A 24,725-nucleotide genomic window follows, 5' to 3' on the forward strand; every position below is an offset into this window, starting at 1 on the left:
TTCAATCCCTGGTTGGGGAACTAAGATTCCACATGCCGCTCAGCGCAGCCAAAAGAGAAAGTCTGCTAAATCATCTCTTGGAAGAACGTACCTGGTATTGTCCATTAAAGCCTAAATGGACTTTCCCAATGACAATATCTGAATGGCCGAGGCTATCTGAAGAGACTCCTAAGGTGGCTAAGTCTTCATATGAAGTGGTCTGCTCCATTAGCAGCATTTTAGGCAGAGAAAACTTAACAGCCCACCCACTTATCCCAAACCTGTTGAGGATACAAACTACTTACAATTAAATTTCAGCCATGAAAATCTGTGTTTTGCCTAAAGAAAAAATAAAAACAACAAATGAAAAAATGAAGCAAAAATAACCAAAACACAACCACAGCCTTTTTTTCAGCATTCAATCACTAGCTATAACCTCCTCCCTTATCAATTCCTGGGAGAGGAATTCTCATCCAGGTATGACAGGAACCTTGAATCTGGGGTTTGTCATCCAGTCCACTTACTCTTAGTTATCAATCATCTTTGTATGTTCAACTTTCAAACAAATTTGTACATTATAAATATCCATACTCCATTTTCCTTCCCTCAAATTTATATACCAGCTGATAAGTGAACACTGTAACCTACTTACTGGATAGCACTAGGACTTCAAGCCAATACTACTGTTTCTGCAACATTCTACTTCTGTCTACATGGCAGTAACCTGTGCAATTAATTAAATATATATAATAAGAAACAGAAATATAATGTACTTACAGCCCTAAGACATAAGGCTTAAACTATAATTGAAACAAATATGGAGAACATTAGGTGTGTCCTAAATAATACATCTACAACCTGCATAATATTATTCAACAGAATATATAACTGTGAAGGGGAAAAAACCTAACTTAAAAAAGTTCATATTCCCTGGTGGTCCGGAGGTTAGGACTCCGGTTCAATCCTTGGTCGGGAACTAAGATCCCACAAGCTACAAGGCGCTCCCCCTATCTCCTCCCCCACACAATTAGTTCATAAAAGCTAGAAATATGTCAAAGAACATGTGAGAACAGACTAAGGCTTTAATGAAAAAAAGTTTTAGCTCATGGGAACAGAATCTACCTCATAACAAACAAGCCTATTATTAAACTTTAAGGTCCATTTCTAGTGACACATTACAGTTGAAAGTAAGGGACTACTTATTATACAGGACAGGTAAGTCACTACTGAAAGAAAATAATCACATGGTATATTTTAATTGTTCACTAAAACCCACAACAACCATCAATTAGCACAAAATCCAATATTCTTAAATTTGTAGTTGGGAAACTGAGCAGCGGTTCTTAAATCTAGATATAAATTAAAACCACTTGGGAAACTTAAAAATACTTACGCCTGGGCCTTCCTCCAAATAATTTAAATCATAACCACTGTGGGCATCAACGTTAAGAACCACAGTAAAAAAAAAAAAACATCCTTTCCCTATTAAGCTAAAGCTAGGTCTTTCTGAAAAATTATCTAATACTGACATGTTACACTTCTATTTAAAACACACCTACTGCAACCAAGAAAAGGAAGAGTCATCTATGTTTCCTTAGGATATTCAACCTAAGAAATAAGCACATCATTTTATCAATTCATTTTACCCTTACAAAATTAAGTTCCAAAGCAAATTTCACCAAGTCCTCAGTCTAGAACACTCAAAAACATTTTTTTGAACAAGCTTTGTAAAACTGAAAATTCTACTTTAATCTGTTACTAGTTGAGAAATCAGCAACAGCAATTATATATTAAAGGAAATTACTATACTTACCAATGCACTTTCTTTCTTTTTTAAAAAATTTATTTTTTATTGAAGTATAGTTGATTTACAATGTTACACCAATGCATTTTCTTTACCCATTTCATAATCAGGTAGGTTACTAACACTTTCTAGCTTAGATAGCCAAAGTCCAATCATTCTCTACAATTAGGCAATTCGTTTAAACCCTGGTAATCATTCTAAACCCAAGCCAGTCTGGCCACAAGCCCCACTCCACCCCCCCTTTTTTTGGCCGTGCCACACGGCATACATTATCTTACTTCCCCAACCAGGGACTGAACCCCTACCCCCTGCAGTGGAAGTTTGGAGTCTTAACCACTGGACCACCAGGGAAGTCCCCACAAGCCCTTTTCTGTTAACCACAAGGTCTACTTTAGAGAGGTTGTACCTGGATGACAATAACACATCAATTACAAGATACTCGTTCTTTTGGAGTCAATTTTGATCACAGGACCTGAAAAATCACTGCTTGGTATCTATTAATAGATCAGTTGGAAACTGGATTATGTACTGCACATAATAAACTATTTGTTCAGTCAGAAAGAAAACACATAAACTGACAAAACAAAAAAGAGACGGATGTATTTCTTATGAAAGCATAAAAAAGTAAAATGAAAGGGAGAAATGCGGAAAAACTAAGGGCTTTTGGACAATCAACTCCATGAGCTACCAAAAAAATAGAAAGTGGACCACTTAAAAAATATATATATTGTGTATGTATTTTCTTCAAGCATCTTAGAAATGCAAAATTTTCCTCATCAGTTACAAATTCAACACAGTACAAAGCAAAGAAACTTTTAGTACTATACCCACACAATTAATGATTAAGTGTCTTGAAGTCTACCCTGGTAGCTTAAGACAATCAAGTATTAGTTTCCATAGAAAACCTGTTTTAACTTTCTAATCCTGTTCAAAGGATAAAAGGGAGGGGAAAAACTCAGTATGTGCTTATCACCGCCACTTCATTTCAAATGCCATTTTTGTCCTTGGGTGAATGTACATAACACTAAGCCATGATCCAGCAACAGTTTTCTATTTGGTTTAACTAGTATCATTTAAAGAGCATAATACAGGATAATGCTTTAACAGCTATATCTTATCTGAGACAAATTTAACTTTAAGATCACGTGACAAGTAATGTACAAATATTCGTTAAGAACTTACCACTCTGTCAATCATCTTAAAGTGTCCACGTAACATACATAGCAATATTTATAACCAGAAACTGCAGTGACTGATAAGTAGATACATTATTTAGTTTGTTAACCTCTACCTGAAAACATGCTTTTTTCATTAAAAAACAAAACCCGAAAAACATAAATCTCGATTTATATGGTTTTACAATCAGGTCTTACTGAAGCAGCACAGACTTCATTTCCTTTCTTGCAGATAATATGCAGGAAGAAGAACCCGCAAAGAGCATGCTGGCAATCTGACATATTGTACTATCTGGACTACAAATAAGTCCTGAAATTCATTTGAAGAATGTCAAGGAGTTACAAGATAGATTATGTAGTGGCCTTGATTTTTATTTTTCTTTACCTAGAATTCTACAAATTCTAAAATTTATCAATTGATGTATCTTTTAAATAAACAGCACCAGTCTTGCCCATTGATACAATTAAAATTTGACTTTCTCAGTTCTTAGTTCACAAGTTTATTATGAAAAACACTGCAGTGCTCTTGTGCAGTAACATCGTCTTACAGGAGGGAGGGGAAAAAAACAGTTCTGTTCAAAACAACTCACCAGGATCTGACAGTAACAAAGAACAACATGAGGCTGAGATTTGAGAAGGGGAAATAAACTGAGTGCAGACAAATCATACAATTAAATTAAACAGTATCCCTGAAAATAAACAAAACGATTTCAAAACTCACAAGTAGAGGGGAGGCCTTGGTACTTAATTTTAAAAATGTTCATTAAGCTCCAATGATTGTTTGCTGCTATTCTTATCTACAGTCATGCTGAGTAAAGCTATAGCTAAATGGAAGTTAAATTGTATTCACGAGGTGTTAATGTTTACATCTTATTATCTGCAGTCTCTCAGAGAAAGCAAAGTAACTACAAATAGCGCTATGCCAGAAACTGGTTTCTTGACCAACAATGTCGCTTCAGCATGCAATGAACTGGTTCATTCTAAAGTGGTCATGGCTGTTGATGACAAGAGGCTTTGTATTTTTATATGGCACATCTTTTTGGTCCGTGTGAAAACAAGTTTTTTTGAATGTTAACTATTCTCTGACACTTTGTGGAGTTACTGTTGCTCTTCCCATTTCCATTAGGTCAATATATGGTTCATGGCAATACTGTACAAGTTTAAAATTTCGTTACAGGAAGTAGTCTGGGGTACGACGAGTAACATGTGGCTCGCCTCTGCGAGGTGCTGGGTCAAACTGCAAGCTGAAAAACAAGACGTATTTGTTGTTTATACTCCAAGACATCAATGTACTGACAACTAAAATCAAGAATATTAGTCTTTGACTTTACACATTTTTTTAATAGTTTGTTTTTTAAAAAACTGAAGTATAATTGACTTATAGCACTGTTTTAGTTCCAGATGTACAACAGTGTTTTGAAATTTCTATACATTAATTACAATATGATCTAGATATGTCTAGTTACCACCTTTCACCATACAGTTATTACAATATTGCTATATTCCCCATGTTGTACATTTCATCCCCGTGCAGATATTTACACATTTTCCCCCATCCAATAACTTAATGTATCTTATCCCCAGGATATATTTTATTAACTCTACAATAAAAACATGGATTTAATAGTTAAATCCCTAATAATTCATATTAGGATCTAGGTTTCTGTTGATGTGTTTCAAAGGAAACTTAAAAAATCCAATTGGAATCTGGATTTAGCATAGCTCTTGAACTGTTAAACTTCCCATTAAAACTAATATATTCAAGTAATGGTAATCAACGACTCAAGTGTAAATACTTACAAAGAGTATTTTAGAGTATCATCAAGTTCCATGATTGCAGCTTGGTTACCACAACGATAACAATAGTTTGGAGCACTGAAAATTGTTACTACATTTCGGTCATGGCACCAGTTATATCCCTACAAGGAAAAGAACACAAAAAAATCCGCTATTTTACTCCCTTATTTACACAACTAAATGTGACTTCTCTCAAGAGGGAAGAAAAAGATCTCCCCTTCTGCCCAAAATGCTTTTTAAAAAGTATTGTTTTGTTTCTGGATGATTTAATATCTTTCTGTACTCCACAGTTTTTTTTTTCTTTTTGCTGTGCCGTGCAGCTTGTGGGATCTCAGATCTCAGTTCCCCGACCAGGGAATGAACCCAGGCCATGGCAATGAAAGCACCGAATCCTAACCACTAGACCACCAGTGAACTCCTTCTGCCCAACTTAAAAACAAAAACAAAAAAACCCAAACATGTATTTATTTTTTCCCAAAAGTACAAAAGTTGTCTACTATAAAAAGAAAATCCCTAAAAAAAATCACCGATCAGAAAAGGATAAGCTACTTCTTATATATCCGACTTTCGGTAAATAACAGCATTTCTTCAGCCTCTCTTATTGCAGTAGCCCTAAACATGATACAAGAATGAGTATATGGCCATTCTTGTAGAGGCAGATACATACTCCTGGAGACCAGAACCTTATTAATTCTGTCCTCAGTCAGTACAGGCATTACCTGTACTGCCCAAGGTATAAAGGAGAGGTGCCTCTAGGAACTCCAGCCTCATTCTCTCAAAGCCCATCTGAATGCATGAGTTACTTTTCAAGTATTGTTCACAAATTTCTTTCCCTATCTCTAGCAAAGTCAGACTTTATTGATAATCACAATACAGTTGTATTAGTATTAATCTAAATAGGACCCTAATTTTATAAGTATGCTAATCAATGTTCTACGCTAAGAATTTAGCCCATTTCCTTTTAGCTTCTTCTTTCAAATCACCTGTAATCCTATCATCCAAAGGACCACTTAAACATTTTGGTATATTTCTTCCCAAACTCTCTTCCATACATACACATGTTAAATACATGAAATAAAACTGAGACCATAAAATATTATATTTCACTCTCCCCCATCTTACTTTCCCAGCCTTAAACCCCAAGCACTACTCAGTCATTAAGACTCTGAAAACATTTTACCTATGAATTTCATTTGGATCAAAAGTTTGAGATTTTAATTCTAGTGTGCATCTACTGAAAAGGCTCAGGCTATAATGGCAAATTCATCAGAAGAATACATGGCATGTTCTCACTATATCATATAATTTAAAATTTCCTAAGATTTTCCTTCATTAAGTTTACTTAAAAAGCAAATCAGTCAAAGAACAGAACATACCTCCATCACCAGCTGATGAGCTCTAGACACCAACGTGAGGCCATTGGCATGATTAAATGTCTCAGAAATATCTTGCCCAAAGGTGTAACCAGCTCCTCGAGGAGATATACCCCAACCTCCACGGTCATCTGGATCTGACCATAGCAAGTCACACATTGGACCCTAAAAAGCAAGTTATATTTTAGATTGCCTTTTGCAAAATTGGTTAATATGTGATCTGAGTAATTCACCAGAAGCAGCACCCTACTAAGTCACTTTTTGAACCGTGTTTGCTGAAAATGGTAAAAGGTTTTGCAGATAGAGCCAGATAAATAAACTATTTCCAGATGTCTTTAAGAGGCAGAGCCTGTATCAATGAGTCCCAATAGCAACAAGCCCTAACTAATTAATCTGCCTAGTGTATGCCAATTTCAATGTTAGGCAGTAGAGTTTAGTAACTAAGGCAGAATCTCTTAAGACAACCAACACCTAAGTCCTAAACCCAGTCCCAGAGCTGTTGTGATCTTGGTAGGTTTCTTAACGTTAGCTTCTGAAGAATGGGGTCAACAAGAGTGCTCATACCACATGATCATTTTTGAGACTTAAACAAGAAAATACATACAATGAACTAAGTTACAATTAAATATTTCCTTTCTCTAAAAAGTTTTTTGAAAAGAAAAGATTACCAAAAATAAGGTCAATACCTCATGGGGAACTTCTTGTAGGCGATCAAGTGCTCTGATGTGATCCAGTGTATCTATGGATGGTGAGAGGCCACCATGTAGACAGAAGATCTGAAAAAAGTGGTTTACAACATTACCCTCATTTAAAATAAACTACAAACATTCTGGACTAAGCTGCAGGCTATAGCCCGCATCACTCGGCCCTGTTGGTGTTTCTGTGTTCTGCCAGAACCAGGCTTGTTTCTGCAGATCTTTCTTTCTTGCCTCCCACTCTAAACTATGGAATACACTCCCTTTCTTCCTGATAAACCATCCCTACTGCACCCAAACCCCAATCAGCTCTTCTAAGAAAATATTTCTCTGACCTTACCCTCATCATAGACAATTATTTTCCTTCTCACAGAATTTTCTTGCAGTTTCTTCTGTGCACTGCTCTACTGGGACCAGTAAATAGCTAATTACATCCCCCCCGACATGTCCAGAAACAGCCCAAGAGGATGGACGGGCTACATCTTCCATCCCCCTGTGGTCCCAACATATAGTTCAGTACCCCTCACAAAGACTGCACTTCAAAGAAAAACCCCAAAGGGATGTGAGGATGGAAAAATAAGTTACTGGCACGTAAATGTAAGAAAGCAGATTCTTGAAAATAATCGGCAATGTAAGTTTCAATAAGACCTACATACCTGCCCATCCACCAAGGCAGTGAGAGGAAGATAGTCAAAAAGATCTGTAAAATATTTCCAAACATTTGCATTTCCATACTTCCGTAAACACTCATCATAGAAACCATATACTTGTGTGATCTGTCTGCTCTCATGATTTCCTCGAAGAATGGTGATGCGTTCACGGTAACGAACCTGAAACAACAAAGTTGAAAACAACATGAACGGCTGGCTCCTTCAAAAACCAAATAAAAATCCAGCAAACATTCTACAGGGAAATACAGAATTCCAACTTTGCTGGAAAAAACGTCCCACACCCCCACATCACGCAAAAGTGAAATCACACCTACAGATCATTTATCCCATGGGGTATCTGCCAACCGCATTTCAACTAAAATCAAACTCTCACTACCACTAACTTTATCCCACGCATAATCATCAGCTGCAAAACTCCACCCATGAGGTTTTTTTTATTACATTATACAACAACCATTGCAATCCAGTTTTAGAACCATTCCATTAACCCAAAAAGATCCCTCGTGCCTGTCTGCAATCACTCCCGACTCCCACTCTCAGCAACTACCCACACTTTGTCTCTTGAGATTTGCTTTCTCTAGAAATTTCATATAAATGGAATCAATACAATATGTAGTTTTTTTGTGTGTCTGGCTTCTTTCACTTAGCAGAATATTTTTTAGCCTGATCTGTGAATGGATCAGTGGTTTGTCTCACCTTACCGCTCTGCACAGTATTCCATTGTATGGCTATACCATATTTTGGGTTTCTTTCACCAGTAGACTGAACATTTGGATTGTCTGCAGTTTTTGGCTATTATGAATAATGTTTTTATGATCATACCACGTGTAAGGAGTTTCTGTACACATATATGCTTTCATTTCTCTCGGAGAGATTCCTAAGTTTCTAATCTCTCCAACAAACTCACTAACATATGGTATTACTAGCCTTATTGATGAAAGCCATTCTAATGGGCCTGATTCTGACTTTAATTTGCATTTCCCTGATAACTAAGGTTTGAGCATCTTTTCATGTGCTTAATGACCATTCATATATCTTCTTGGATGAAACATCTATTCAAATATTTTGTCCACTTAAAAATTATGTCTAGGGGCTTCCCTGGTGGCGCAGTGGTTGAGAGTCTGCCTGCCGATGCAGGGGACACAGGTTCGTGCCCCGGTCCAGGAGGATCCCACATGCCGCGGAGTGGCTGGGCCCGTGAGCCATGGCTGCTGAGCCTGCGCGTCCGGAGCCTGTGCTCCGCAACGGGAGAGGCCACAACAGTGAGAGGCCCGCATACCGAAAAAAAAAAAAAAAAAAAAAAAAAAATTATGTCTACTTATAGGTTTTAAAAATATATATGAATACAAGTACTTTTTTCTTAGTGATGTCTTTTGAAGAACAAAAAATCAATTTTTATGAAGTCTAATTTATCAGTTTTTTAATGGCTTGTGTTTCTGGTATCATATCTAAGACACCTTTGCCAAACCCAAGGTTACAAAGATTTTCTACGTTTTATTTTAGAAGTCTCACAGTTTTAGCACTCATATTTATATCTATGATTGACGTTGATCCATTTGTAAGGTATGAGGTAGCTAAGTTCATTTTTTGCATATAGATGCCCAACTGTTCCAGCACTATTTGCTTAAGTTTCCTTTCCCCTGTATCAAGTCTGCTAGGGCTACCATACGAGGTGCCACAGACTGGAAGGCTTAAACAACAGAAATTTATTTCCTCACAGTTCTAGAGGCTAGAAGTCCAAGATCAAGATCAAGGTGTCAGCAGGGTTGGTTCCTTCTGAAGGCCTCTCTTCTTTGGCTAGATAACGGCCATCTTCTTCATGTGTCTTCTCATCTTCCCTCTGTATGTGTCCTAATCTCTTCTTATAAGGACACCAATCATATTGGATTAGGGGTCACCTGTATGACCTCATTTTACCTTAATTACCTCTTTAAAGGCCCTACCTCCAATACAGTCACATTCTGAGGTACTGGGAGTTAGGACTGCAACATATGAATTTGGGGAAGGGGTGGTGGTGGCACAATTCAGCGCATAACACAAACATGAACTCTTAAAGGTAGCATATTTATTCCTCCTCTGAGCACTGGGATTCATCCTGGGCTTTAAGTGCAGGTTAGCTTGCAAGGCTGCTTTCATAGCATCTAGAGTCACTGCAGAAATTTTCCATCATTTAATTCAACTCCTTCAATTTACAGATGCAGAACATAATGACCTCCAAAAATGTTTTGTAGCACTTTACATTATTCAGACCTGTAGCTTCATGAACACTTACACTTTGTTAATTGCCTAAACTTCAGCTCTTGCCAAAACCACATCTCATTGCTTCTCCAGTACTAGAAGATGCTGGCAGCCATCTTACCGTTCTACATATTCTTTAAAATAAAATCATCTCCCCAAAAGTAAAGTCAAATAATTTCTTTTAAGGGAGAAAGGTCATCTCAAAAAAGCTTTTTACCGTTTTGTGTTTCACCTTCAGATCTTTGTATATTTCCCAAAGCTACAACTGGTATAAAACAACATGCTTTCTTTAATTATCATTTCTATTGTTCAAGATTATGTGATGTTTAATGGCTGCAAACTATTCCATTGAGATAAGCCATAATTTAGATATTCACTTACCATTAGATATTTATATCAATTCTTTCTCTGATATTTAAGATGCTACAATTTATGTTTTCAAGTAAGTAAAGCTCTTTTCCTCTTAAACTTCTTCCTCTGTACAATTTTAATTATGATTATTGTGTCAAAGGATATAAACATGCCAATATTTGAAATATTTTGCTCCTTTAAAATACTTCAAAAATATATAGAAAGGTAATTATATTACCTCTCATATCCCAAATTACTGAACTAAAATTTCTATTTAATCAGCCTTCTAGCATTTTTAAATCATGAGGCATTTTCTTCCTTAGAAAATAACCTTCTTGTTTTTACTCTGTACCATTCCCTCATTCAGAATGAAGACAGACCTATGATTTATTAAGTCCCAAACCTGAATATCTAAATTCCTAAATGTGGGGATTTATTCTAAAAGCTAACATGCAGATGCAAAAAAACCCCACAAATCACTGGGTAAAAAAGGACATTCAAGAGGACTGCCATACCCAGTTCAAAATGCTCAAACATAAAATTGAAATTACCTTAAGAGCTACAAGCAGAGTAACTGTTTCAACTGAATAATATCCTCTGTCAACATAATCTCCCATAAACAAGTAATTTGTATCTGGTGATTTGCCACCAATTCTAAACAGTTCCATGAGATCATGAAATTGCCCATGCACATCTCCACAGACAGTGACTGGACATCGAACTTCTTGCACATTGGATTCTTTTGTCAGGATTTCTTTAGCCTACAGATAGAGAAAAATAAACCAAGACATTTCACATTAAACAACATTAACAAAGATATGTTTAATTACACATAAGATATGTTTAAGTTACCCTTAATACAGCTTTAAAGGGCAGACTCAGCATAAGATGAAACTGTAGACAATTACGATCCCATTAAAATAAGAGGGCAAGGGCTTCCCTGGTGGTGCAGTGGTTGAGAGTCCGCCTGCCGATGCAGGGGACACAGGTTCGTGCCCCGGTGCGGGAAGATCCCACATGCTGCGGAGCGGCTGGGCCCGTGAGCCATGGCCGCTGAGCCTGCGTGTCCAGAGCCTGTGCTCCGCAACGGGAGAGGCCACAACAGTGAGAGGCCCGCATACCGCAAAAAAAAAAAAAAAAAAAAAAAAAGAAAGAGCGCAAGACATGCCTGGAACCTATCCACCAGCTATCTCACCTCTGATACCTAGAAAAAAAAACATGTATCAAGATACATAGTCCCATTCCTCTTATCAGTATCATGAGTTTTAGATCTATCAGTTGCCATCTAAGTGCTAAAGAGATCATTATTAGCAGCCATATACGATCAATGAAAATGGAGCAAGACACTCAGGTACCTAGTTCCTTAGCTTTAGAGTTCTAACTACAATGCACTCTAGGATTCCAGGCTACGAGGAGAGGTTTCTTAGTCCTACTTAAAAAAAAAAATTTTTGGAAGACATTAAAATTTTGTCTGTATTTTGGGGTTTTTACCCTCTTTATATCAAAACATAAACTTCTTATTTTACAACTGTGACTATTCAATATACATAGTTTTTATGCTGCTTTCAGAAAACTGTTTGGCATCCTATGCATTCCCCCATGTAACTACAAATTCAAGCATCACTTTTAAGAGCAACATAATATTCCACTCAGTAGAAACTCTTTTATTCATTTCAACACACATTTATTGATCATTTATTGTATGCCAAAAACTGTGAAGAGAACTGGGAGATAATCATTCATTTGCTCAACCATGAGTGATACTTTGTGCCAGGCCCTGTGCTAGCCCCTGGAGGTATAGTGAACAAGATAAAGATAGATCATTCCCACACCAGGGCTGGGGAGCGGGTATAGGGGAACGACCACAAACAAGAAATCAAGTAACAAAGTACAGACGGTATTAAGTGCCATGGAAGAAAGGGAGAGAGTAACTGGTGGAGGCCACCTTTTAAGATATCATAACAAAGAAGACAGCCCATAAACGCACACAGTGGAGCAGGAAAGGCAGACAATAAAAGATCATTACAAAAGAAAGGGCCAAGTGCTAAGACATGCTAGAGTAAGCAGCAGTGTTCCGGGCTCACAAAAACAGAGCTATGAAAACTGCCTGAGGTGCAAATAATGGGCGGGAGCTACAGAAATGGGATGGGAATAGGAAACTGGAGGACATCAAACACCGGCAGATGCAATCATGTGTATAAAGTCTAAGGAGTTAGGCAGAAAAGGTTAACATGGCTAAAGCATAGCATGCAAGAGTAGAGAAGAGAGCACACTGGAGTGGGGGCAGGTTAACAAACTACCCCGGTTTTTAGCACTGATAGTCCTGAATCCCAGGAAACGCCTCAGCTGTACCCAGGCAAACCATGATGAAAGTTGGTCACCCAGCTAGGAAATGGAGGAGAATGGAGCATGGATATGGACTGAAAACAAGTCTAATCAAAGTAGTATTAAAACAAAGATCCACTGGCAGAAAATTTGATTAGTGGATTAAGGATTTCAGAGGTAGGGCTGTGGATATGGGTATGTGAGGTGGAGTAGAGCTTAAAGGCCACCCACCAGTATTCAGGGACCAACCCACTGACAAGTCTTGCCTAGTCTCCTTCCAAAACATCTCAACCCATATGCTTCTATCTTTTTTGCCAATATCCTGGTCCAAGACACCATCAACTAACCTGGATTACTGTGCTAGCCTCCACAATAAACTCCCTGTTTCTAGTCTTCCTGCCTCCAATTTAATTTCCATGCAACAATCAAAGTGACAGTTTAAAAAATTATCACCAGATTCATTTTATCCACCATTGTCTACACAGCACCTCGCTAGAACAGTGCCCCATGCGCTTAATATATATTTTGAGGGAATCAAGAACTTAAACTGAGACAAGTCATCTTTAGGGAGAGCCATGGATGTCTGCCAGGACAACAGCATAAGTACAGACCTGGAAAGTGGTACCAAGTTCTCTGGAGAATGAAGAAATAACAGGTAATAACCGTAAGGAAAAATGTCCAGGTTTCTAGGTAGAGGACAGAAGCCTGAAAAACACAGGGAATTTTATCCTCAAATAGAAGAATGCAGAACCCATCCACCTGGGAGGGCTACTAGAGAAGGTACAAGACTTCCTCAGGGAGAGTCAGTAAAGCCAAGAAGGTAAAAGTAGTTTGTTCTGAGAATGGGTTTAAAGTGTTTTACTTCATATATCCAATCAACGTTTATTGGGAATCTTCTATGTGGGATCAGCAGTATGGAATGGTGTCCCAGAATGTACAGTGGGAGGCTTGGTCAAGGGAAGGTTACACACTGCAATATGCGGGTGAAAATATCATAAGAGAATTGTTGCTAATGAGCCATTGCTCATTACATTTTGAGTGACAACCAAGGATATCAAGGACTGGTTTTAAGGTAGTGGTATGCAACCTTCGCGGCACGTTAAAAAATCACTTGGGAAGCTCTTTAAAAATATCCAGATGCCCAAACTACTCCTCTCCCAATTAAGTCAGAATCTTTGTCTGTGGGATCCAAGCATCAATAATTTTTTTAAGTCTCCCCTCCCCACCCTACACTAGTGCTTTCTTAGGTGCTGCCAAGTTTAAGAACCACTATTTTCAAGTCTCCAAACATTTTGGGAAGCCTATTTCAGGACATTTACCAACCACTGACATCACAATGTTAGTTATTAATTTCATCTAACATTTTTAAATTTAGAAAAAATTTCCACTGTGCTTCAAAAAGAGATATTTCTTAAGAAATACATATAATCCATCTCTCTACAGTAATTCCAACTTCTCAATTTATTATTACTAAAAAGCGGAAGTTCACTAGGCATAGTCCATTACTAAACCTGTTTGGAATTAATACCAGGCCTGATGTTTTCAGCACCTAGTACATACTAATGAAAACAGCTATGAATGAAAGATAGGTCCTACTTAAAAGAAATTTGCAGGACTCCCCTGGTGGCTCAGTGGTTAAGAATCCACCTGCCAATACAAGGCACACGGGTTCGAGCTCTGGTCCAGGAAGATCCCACATGCCGTGGAGCAACTAAGCCCATGCACCACAACGGCTGAGCCTGCGCTCTAGAACCCGCGAGCCACAACTACTGAAGCCCACGTGCCTAGAGCCCGTGCTCCACAAGAGAAGCCACTGCAATGAGAAGCCCACGCACCGCAACCAGGAGTAGCCCCCGCTCACCACAACTAGAGAGAGCCCACACGCAGCAATGAAGACCCAACACAGCCAAAAGTAAAAATAAAATAAATAAGTTTATTAAAAAATTTCTGTTAAAAAACGTACTTTTTGGGTTTTTGTCTCAACTTATCAGCTCTCAGATGATCACTACACAAAATACACTAGTTCCAGAACACCACAACAAAAAAGACTGTAGACGTCCTTATTAAAGATTATTCTAGTCAGGAAAATTAATCATAGCATAGCTTCTCTTAGACATCTCTTTTTCTATCACAGGAGTCAGGCCTTATAAATCCCAGAAGCACCTAATAGAACCCCCCTCTATGGGTCACCCAATGGGACCTCTAATGAGTCACCTTTAGTGCCTCCAGGCCTTCACCAACCATCAGTTTCAAAGATAGCTATACAACTTCAACTCTCTGGTTTAATACTCAAAGTAAATGGTACAACCAGACTCTCAAGGTAACTTAGATAACATTAGAGACTAAAAAATTTTTAATAACTACCTTTTCACTCTCTGGTATTCTGACTCCCATAATTTAAAGCCTCATGTCACCTGAACCATGCAGAGAATCAAAAGTAACACACACACCTCAAACTTTTGTTTCCCCTAAAACATTTTTCAAGGACTTCAAATGTCTCCGCTAATATAATTCATATTTGAAAAAAGAATTAAGATCAAGCTTTAAGAAACAGTGTAACTAGCATCATACTGATTTATTGGAACCCTACTGAAATTCGGTCTGAATGAATGAAAATTCAGTGAATTTCAATGAATGAAATTCAGTCAGACTGAAATGAATGAATTCAAGGGAAGAACCTTCCTAGAACAAGGTTAAAACTGGAACAAGCTATTCCATTAATAAGAGCTTATCACAAGTAACTGTGGAAAGTTAAAATTTTTTACACCTTCCTGAAATTTAAAAATTTAGATTCACCCAAAGACCAGCAACCTTCAGGAGCATTAATTTATTATAAACATCCTCTCAGCATTCTGAGTTCGGATTCAGAAATCTCACTCTATTTTCAACCTCCTATAAAAAACATCAGGTAATAAAGCCGATGACCTATAGACTTAAGTAAGTCTTAGATATGGACCATACCTAACCACCATAATAACATGAAGTTACAAACAAATCAGATTTAAAACAGACCAAAAGACCAACAGATCATCCAAGATTTTTCAAGGAAGGCAAGTAAAATAAAAAAACATGAACCAACAACAGATTTACCAACCACTTATATATCTATTAATTTCCTTAAGGATATACAACATTGATATCATTCCTACATAATTTACACGGTAGAAAAAGCCACCCAATGCATTTATGCATTTTTAATTATTAAAAGAAAAACACAATGTATTTATGCATTTTTATTAAATCAAGGAAACATTTTAAAATACAAAATGATTACAAGGTAAAAATTCTTTGTGTAAAATGACTGGAAAACAATAAAATCTTAACAGATTGTTTATTTCAGTGGTGAGACTGTAAGAATAATGCTTTCTCAATTCTGCCACACCAGCAAAAACTATTCTCATTTCTTTGTATTCCCTTCCAGTTTACAACTGGGTAACATCTCATTTTGTGTCCTAAATTTTCATATTCACTGACCCAATTTCCTATAGCGTTATAGTGATCATTGTAAACCACTATATAATATGCTCCTGAACAGATCTACACATGTATTACTGTTTCTTTGAATTATTTTCTTTCAGGAAAATTTCAATTGTGGGATTACAGAGGAAAACAATATTAACAATCTTTGTTCCCTATGTACCACTGGACCTATGCCTAACCTGTGCAGTAATAAATATGAGACTGTACCCATTCTCAGCTATTTCAGATATAAAGTGTTATCTTCTAATTTAACTGGCACTTTTAATTTCAGGGTTTGAACTTTTTATTCCATGTTTATATAGTATCAGTTATTTCTCCTCTTGTACAACGTGTCCACATATTCTTTGAGTATTCATAGGGAGCCAAAGGTTCTTAGATATTTTTCCATTAAAAATCCGATTATTAATTATAATGTTCATTAGAACTCTAGTTAAGTAAATTTAACATTTCATACTCTAATCCCAGTTGAATACATCTTCTACCAATAGAGCCATAAAGACATAAGAGAAGCGAAACAAAAAACAAAAGCAATAATTAATCTTTGAATTTTACTTCTCAGTTCAAGTAAAAACTGAAGACATTTGAAAACTTTTTTAAAAAGCAAAATAACTGGGGCTGCCCTGGCAGTCCAGGAGTTAAGACTCCATGCTTCCACTGCAGAGGGCACAGGTTCGATCCCTGGTCAGGGAACTAAGATCCCACATGCCGCATGGCACAGCCAAAAAATATAAAATACCTGTAGGGTCAAGCAACCATGACACACATCCTTATCAGGCATGGAAAAATATTTTTTAAAATAAAATAAAAAGCAAAATAATTAAATTTGCAAGCAAGAATCAAGCATTTCAATATCCTAAGAGAATTTCATTTTGTTTCATACTGCTTTTATGAATCAATGGTAGGTTTCTTTGACTTTCATAACTGTGCAAAAAAAATTTAAGTTCATGATAAATTAGTGTATGCGGCTAGATTTTTATTTTGGTGTGATACATTGGGTAGGACATAGTACTAGCCCTGGAAGCAAAAGAATCTTGAGTTAATTATCTTCAACTATCAAATCTTTCTTCATACCACTTGTCTTTCATTAATTATACTGATCAGATGCCTCTAATATTTTATGAAATATTTGTCTTGATTAAAATCTGTATGATTATAATACTTTCAAAGTATCATAACCCTCCACATAATGTTCTGCAAACAAGTAGCTGCTATTTGGTTTAGGGCCTAATGGAAAGAAAAGGTCAGGGATGAGGGATAATTCTAAATTTGTATTAAGAGAAAATACGTAAGGTGATGTTTTCCCATCTGTTTCTGTAAAACAACAATCTTCACCTCTGACCAAAATGAATGACTGCTTTCTTTAAAGCTGTGTGTCTCACGTGCAACAGACTGGCCTCCATCTTTACCAACGAACATACCCATGTGCATGAATTAAACAGTCCCAATCATTCCTGCATAGGGAAAAAAATGTTCATCTACTGAACTGAGAAATGTTGCTATATACACAGTTGTTTAAAATTTTTCACCATAACAATCCATCTTGAATGAGATTTAACCACTCTGGGTCTCAGTCTCCTCCCTCATCTGTGAAAGGTGACTTGGCCTAGAGGATCTTTGAGGTTTTTTTCATCACTAAAATTCTACACATCCTAAAGCACTTCACTTCTTAAGCCTTTTTATTGAAAATCAAAGCCACCCAACAGAGATAGCAGGCATTACTGCTAGTTTACAGATGATGGGCACCAGAGAAAGACAATTAACTTGATCACCACTAGCACAAAAATTCTAAAATCTTTCCTATCTGGAGTTTACTACACGTTCAACCTTCTGACTAATCCAAAACCCTGCTATTAGAGCAAAACAACTAACAGATCCCTACAATGATACTATTTAGACAAAGCTAAACAAATAATGAAAATAGTACATATAAAGGAAGCATAATAAATTTTGCTTGAATGGACTTCCCTGGTGGCGCAGTGATTAAGAACCTGCCTGCCAAGCCAGGGGACACGGGGTAGAGCCCTGATCTGGGAAGATCCCACATGCCGCGGAGCAACTGAGCCCATGCGCCACAACTACCAAGCCTGTGCTCTAGAGCCCGCGAGCCACAACTACTGAAGCCCATGTGCCTAGAGCCCATTCTCCACGACAAGAGAAGCCACTGCAATGAGAAGTCTGTGACCCGCAACGAGAAGCCTGCACACCGCAATGAAGAGTAGCCCCCGCTCGCTGCAACTAGAGAAAGCCCGTGCGCAGCAACAAAGACCCAACACAGCCAAAGAGAAATAAATAAAAAATAAATTTAGGGCTTTCCTGGTGGCGCAGTGGTTGAGAGTCCACCTGCCGATGCAGGGGACACGGGTTCGTGCCCGGGTCCGGGAAGATCCCACATGCCACGGAGCGGCTGGGCCCGTGAGCCATGGCCGCTGAGCCTGCGCTCCGCAACGGGAGAGGCCACAACAGTGAGAGGCCCGCATACCGCAAATAAATAAATAAATAAATAAATAAAAAGAAAAAGGGAAATAAATAAATAAATAAAATTTTTGGTTGGATGTATTCCAAAAACAAATGCACACTGTCACAGTTAATAATAATACGGACACTCCATAACCTGTGTGAACTACACGTTGCGTGACTATCTAGGTAATCTAATGTTTGTCTTCCAGGTGCACTCTAGAACAAAGGTTCGCTCAGCCTTCTTTCAGGCCCCTCAACAACAGAAAGGTAAAAATTCCCATTGGTGGTAGTAATTAAATGACTAAGGCAGAGGTGGGGACAGGGTGTGCCAGAGTGACTAGCCAGCTGATCACATACAGTTTAGAAAATACCCAGATGCAGACACATACATCTCTGTCACTGCTTTGTTTATCCATTCCAAACCACAATACCAATATATCCGTGGCAACAGCAACCTTGTATTGTGAAGAAATTAAGCTGTTAATCCCAGATTGCTCTTCACAGTTTTTTCAGACCCCACCCCCGCCCCCAGCCATTTACTGGCAATCAGACCTCTGTCAGCCTCTTCTACAACTTCTGCTCCAGAAGCTGAAAGAAAACCTATTTTAAACAACAAACAAAATCTTTCCCCTTCCCAGTTCTAGTCCATTTCAGATCTCACTTGTGTAGGAGAGGGCAGGTTGAGGGTTTTTCCAGAAAAGAACGGTAATGTGAAATGGGTAAGGAAAAAGGTGAAAATAAGAGAAACAGGTCAAAGTATAAAGAAAACGGTAAGGGGTAGGGGGTAGTTCTATGCCACACGTAACTTTTCCTACCTCTCCTCAGCGCCCTCAAAAAAGACCCCTCTCTGGGACTTCCCTGGTGACGCAGTGGTTAAGAATTCACCTGCCATTGCAGGGGACACGGGTTCGAGCCCTAGGTCTGGGAAGATCCCACATGCCGCGGAGTAACTAAGCCCGTGAGTGCGCCACAACTACTGAGCCTGCGCTCTAGAGCCCGCGAGCCACAACTACGGAAGCCCGCACGCCTAGAGCCTGTGCTCTGCAACAAGAGAAGCCACTGCAATGAGAAGCCTGCACACCACAACAGAGTAGCCACCACTCGCCGCAACTAGAGAAAGCCCACGTGTAGCAGCAAAGACCCAACGCAGCCAAGAAAAAATAAATAAATTTACAAAAACAAACAAACAAAAACCACCAACCCTCTCTATCATGCGTCAACCCAAACCCAATGTCTCCTGGTTTTCCTAGCTTATCTCCTCCAAACTAAAGAAGTAATACGCCACAGGTAACTGACAAACCTGACTTACAATGAGATAGGGCGAAAAATGAACACCAGACTACTGTTAACTCAAATGCTGGGCCAGTGCCCATCATTCTTTCTATAGCATGAGTTTCACCTTAGTCCTATTGCCCATATTTGCAAACACAGAACTCTTGGCTCTGACAGAGAAAACAAAGGCAGAGTGGGGCAGGGGGTGGGGGGAACTTGTGTGTCTGAAGAGAAGAACTGTTCACCTTTTTGGTGTTTCCTCATTAAGTCAACTCAAAACCAACTGCACTACCGCTTCATGCCTGGGAGATCACAGAATACACACAGGCAAACAGCCTTGACTGTGGAAGCTATGAGGATAAAAAGAAAGGCATTTAAACAAGCTTAATGAACAATATAAATGTCAGTTACACTTTATTAGAGTATTTTAGAGCTTGGTCTCTGGATCATGATTTACACTATCTGAGAATACACAGAAAATTAACTGGGGTTTTCATCTCACTAATCTTATTTGAGAGGCAAATGCAGTTAGCCACGTCCAAAATGGAAAAATAATTACTGTTTCCTCCTCCAGGAGAGAGTGGGACAACAGTATGTGACATGAATAGGAAGCTCTAAAGAACAAAAATTATGCGTTCTTTTAGAGCTGTTGATTCTACAATTCAGTCTGGCCCCAATTCATCTGAGTCTTCATTATTAACACTACCTCAGAAAAGAGAAGGGCGCTGTGAAGCAAGACTAAAACATTGGCAATCTCAATTTAGCCCCTGTAGTCAAGTCACTTTATCTTTCTGAGCTGTGGTTTCCATCTCTAACTGAGGATAACTGTCTCATAAACCTGTTAAGAGAACTGTGTATGTGAAAGTACGATGAAAACAATATTCTGTATCATGCTCCCCCCACAACTGCTTGTTCTCAATATTCAAATTACCTTTATGGAAATAAGTCAAACCACCTTTTAAATTAAACACACATACAGACTCACAAAAATACATTACCCATTTCATATAGGAATTTAACCTTGGTCAAGTACTTGGTCAAGTACTTGCAGGTCATCCAACTAGCAGGAAGACTCATGCTGCATTTTATTTATAGTGCTTGTAGAGCAATGGAAAACAGCATACCTAGGTAAAGAACTCCTTTGGAAAAAAAAATCTGGCTATCAAACAACATTCTCCACAAGTTTGGTAAGACATGAAAGCACAAACCCAAAACTCATACCTAAATGAAGCCACTGCTGAACATAACAAAAGACTATAGTTAAAGCAAAAGCAAGCTGATACTATTTACTTCTTCCAATAGGTAGATGGAAACATACCAGTCCAGTTATACAGGTGTAGTAAATGACTACAGACCTGTGACTATAGGCAAAACTGCTTCACTCACAACAAATTTTTAAACAACCAACAAATTATGATCCCCAAAATGACAAGATATATTGCACACACAACAACCCTGTCTTTGATATAGACTTTAATCACATCTTGGGGGAAAAAAGCTTAACTAATTAATAACATGAAAACCATATTCACCCTTGTCTATAAACACACTTTCCTTCTTATAATCAAAGAAATAATCAACTATTATAAAATAGCTATCTCCACCAAGTATCGTTTCTTTAAAAGGAACAAAAGAAAGAAAAAAAAACTATTATACTAATGAGAACTTTTGCTTCACTAAAAAGATTTGTACAAAACATGTTTCAAGTCATGCATCCTAACTTATCCCATATACCTAAAAAGCTGCCTTCAAATTAACTTAGTTTGGAAGGTTAATAATGCTCCAAAAGTTGGAATACTTACAAGTTAAAAACAGTTTGAAGGCTGTGTGATAGTCCCCCAAAAGGATTCATGTTTTGGAAATCTAGCTTCAAATATTTTCTCCTTTTTTTTGGCTCTAAGAATTAAAATCTTGACACAGTAGATGAGCAATGGAGATTTCAGCATAAATTGATTAACTTCACTACATCTTAGTTTTACAAACACGTGGCAAACAACGACCATTTACCAGATGGATCGAGCTTCAGCCACCCCACTGTAACTCCAGTATTATCTTCTGTTGTCTCCAACATAAACCCTCTACTTCTGTGTTCCATCTACTACTGACTTCCAAGTAGATTCAGGCTCCTTGAGAATAAGCATGATTCTTTTTCATTGCTTTTCATTCATCTCATAAAAGTAAGCAATCTTGGATATCCAGTAAGCGTTCAATATTTAAACACAGAGTACTAATTTAAAATGGAACTGTATAATCTAAGATTAGAAGGAACCTTGGAACATCTATTTTAATTCTAGTTTATAGACAGGAAAATGTGGACCAAGTGAAGTGGTTGCCTCAAGGTCAACCACAATTAGTTAGTGGCAGAAAGAGGACTAGTGCCAGTTCTAACTCACAGTCCAGTGGTCTTCCAATTACATCACTGCTCTCTTGCGATGTTTTCTACACAAATGACCAGTTATCTAGCCAACTACTGACTCAAAGTCTTATAGAGAGTAAAAACTCAACCTTAGAAGTCATTAAAACCATCACTTATAGTACCTAGAAACTAAGACCTAACACTATACATTAAATAATTTTTAAAAGCCTATTTCTAAACCTTTAAAACAAATATTATTCTCATTTGATGGAAGCAAATTAAGGATCAAGAAGCAACAAAAGACTACATTGCTACCATTAAAATTCAGCTCCAAGAGATGATGTGCCACCTCATCAACTAATAGGAGAGTTTTGTCGAAGCATGGGATAAATGAATCTGAGTTAGACTCACTTAAATTGCAATTATTCACAGAATAGTTTCTGAAAAAGCCGGTTTTAGGAGCATATACATCAAACTCATGAACCTAATTTTCACATCAAGCCACAAACAAGTCAGCATAATTGCTTTCTAATAACTCTTCACTAATACAAAATGCTAATATGATATTCCACAACTCTGTGGAACTAAAAAGAAATGCTGCAAAGTTAATTTTGAAAAGGTAAATTGAAACATTCATGGTGGAGCTCATCATTTTCTCTACTTAGGAAACTGAATTATAAGACAAACCCAACAGGCTATCTGTTTCCCCAACTCCTTGGAAAAAACAAATCAGAATTAGGTAATTTAAAACGGACTTACTAAAATAGATTACAACATTCCATTTTCAACACCTGTGAGATAAATTATTTAAACACTAAGCACAATATCTGGGATACTGTAAAAGCTCAATCGACAGCTATTCTTATCATTACTACCACTATTTAAAGTCACAAATATACAAACAACTTTTCCAAGAAAGAGCCAGGATACAAAATTTGCTCTTACAGTTTATGTTGCTCGTTTTAAAAAGAAAATGGCAAAATGCCAAGTACGTTAGACTTAGAGAAGCGTTTCACACTACCCAATTTGAGTCGGCATATAAATCATAAACTGACACTTGATTTCCAATCCCAAAGTTCCTTATGTAGTATGACTCACCAAATTCTCCATTCTTCCAACTATGAAAAATAAGTTATACTCCTCCCTATGACTACCACCATGACATTCGTAGAAACTAGGTTAGAAATTCATTTTAACATTCTTTAAAAACACGCTTCAAATAAGTCTCTGGAAAAGATATCTCGGTGAGTTTAACACAAACCACCCAAGATAGTGCTAAAGCTGTGTGACCTTTAGAGAGGTCCTAGGATCTGGTCTACAAGGTTGCCGTTCGGGGAGCTTCTGGACAGCTTTGGACCTAAGAATTAGGTCTGAGTACAAGTAAAATGCCTCTTACTCATCTGAGTCCCAGGCCCCACTCCCAGGCCATAGAACTCAAGTTCTCTTACCTACATCTCAAAACCGTCCCCAACCCTGACCCACAGGGTCTCCGCTCCCCACAGCCACCTCGCCCCGCGCCAAGGCCGGGAAGCTCTGAAGCCCCGGAGTTGGGCGAACGGCGCCATTTTAGGCGGCGGTGGCAACGACAACCAATCCCTGCGCGGGAGGCAGAGGGCGCCGGGTCGCCCGGGAGCCGCCGCCGGGCCGCGGCGGGCTCCGGTCTGGGAGGCTCTGGGGGCCGGGGCCTCCGCCATGTTGCACCCTCCCCATGGCCGCCTCCTTCTTTGCGGGCTCGGCCCGCCGCGGCTCCCGCATCCGAGGTGCAGCTCACCTTCTCGCAGAGGCTCTTGACCTGGGACTCGGAGAGCTGCTTGCACTCGTTCAGCTGCTCGACCCACTGGTCCAGCTCCTTGGTGAACACCTTCTCGTCCATGATGCCACCCGCCCGAACCGGCTGCCGCTCCGCGCTCCTCCCGCGCCGCCGCCCGCACACGGGCCACACGCACACGCCGCCGCCGGTTCCCGGGGTACTTGTGCGGGTACTGGCGGTTGCTCGGCGCTAGCGCTGGCCCGCTGGCTCGCCCCTCCGTGCTCGGCCACCGGCCGCGGCCGTCCTCCCCTCACTCTAGCCCCGGAGCTCTGCTCTCTGTAATGGCGGCCGCCGGCGTGGTGACGTCACGCCCGGCGTCAGGAGGCGGCGGGGTAGAAGGGCCGGGACCAGAGCTGCGCAACTGCAGCGCCAGCCCGGATCAGCCGCCAGACTGGAGTGCTATGGACCGAGGCGCAGGCGCAACGTAGCCAGCTGGTAACAGACACCTTAGCCTTTAGGGCGTTGTCCTCCAGAAGGGAGAGGCCGAGGGGGAAGGGAAGACCGAGACCAAGCAGGGGCCAGACTTGCAGCTGGGAAGTAGGCTAATCCCAGAGCAGTACGTCCTGCGCGGCTGAGGCGCGGACGTGGCGCAGGCGCAGTCGGGGAGGGAGGGTGGCTCCTTGTTGCTGAAGACTTTTTCTCGAAGGCGATACGCTTCGGGTCTTCACCTGGCGACTGAAATCAAATCACGGAAATTAGAAATGCGACCCCATGGCTCCTCCGTGATACAACACTGGAATTGCGTGGGATTCCTGCATCTTGGGGGCAAGAGCGGGCGCCGAGTGGTAACCTGGTTGGAGTGGCCACCTTCGCCTCCGGGCGCGGCCGGCACCTTGTAATTAGGTCACTCGTAGGCGGAGGAGGGTGTACCTGTCGGGGGAGGGCCGCGTAGTGCACCTGACTCCCCCGGCACACACCTGTCCCCGGGCCTAGATGTCTCTT

The 24,725-nt window shown here is 39.3% G+C and overlaps 1 protein-coding gene across 1 annotated transcript; it reads right to left on the bottom strand.

Moving 5' to 3' along the window:
• Positions 1-3,417: 3,417 nt before the first annotated feature.
• PPP2CA (protein phosphatase 2 catalytic subunit alpha) lies at positions 3,418-24,105 on the bottom strand. The gene is made up of 7 exons (XM_060093359.1): positions 23,745-24,105; positions 10,635-10,844; positions 7,480-7,653; positions 6,815-6,904; positions 6,132-6,293; positions 4,759-4,877; positions 3,418-4,202 (listed from the first exon to the last, which is right to left on the bottom strand). The coding sequence occupies exons 1-7, from the start codon at positions 23,844-23,846 to the stop codon at positions 4,130-4,132; spliced, it is 930 nt and encodes a 309-aa protein (XP_059949342.1). The 5' UTR covers positions 23,847-24,105; the 3' UTR covers positions 3,418-4,129.
• Between the last annotated feature and the right edge of the window lie 620 nt (positions 24,106-24,725).

Source organism: Mesoplodon densirostris, chromosome 3, assembly GCF_025265405.1.
Source record: "Mesoplodon densirostris isolate mMesDen1 chromosome 3, mMesDen1 primary haplotype, whole genome shotgun sequence".
Taxonomy (NCBI): domain Eukaryota; kingdom Metazoa; phylum Chordata; class Mammalia; order Artiodactyla; family Ziphiidae; genus Mesoplodon; species Mesoplodon densirostris.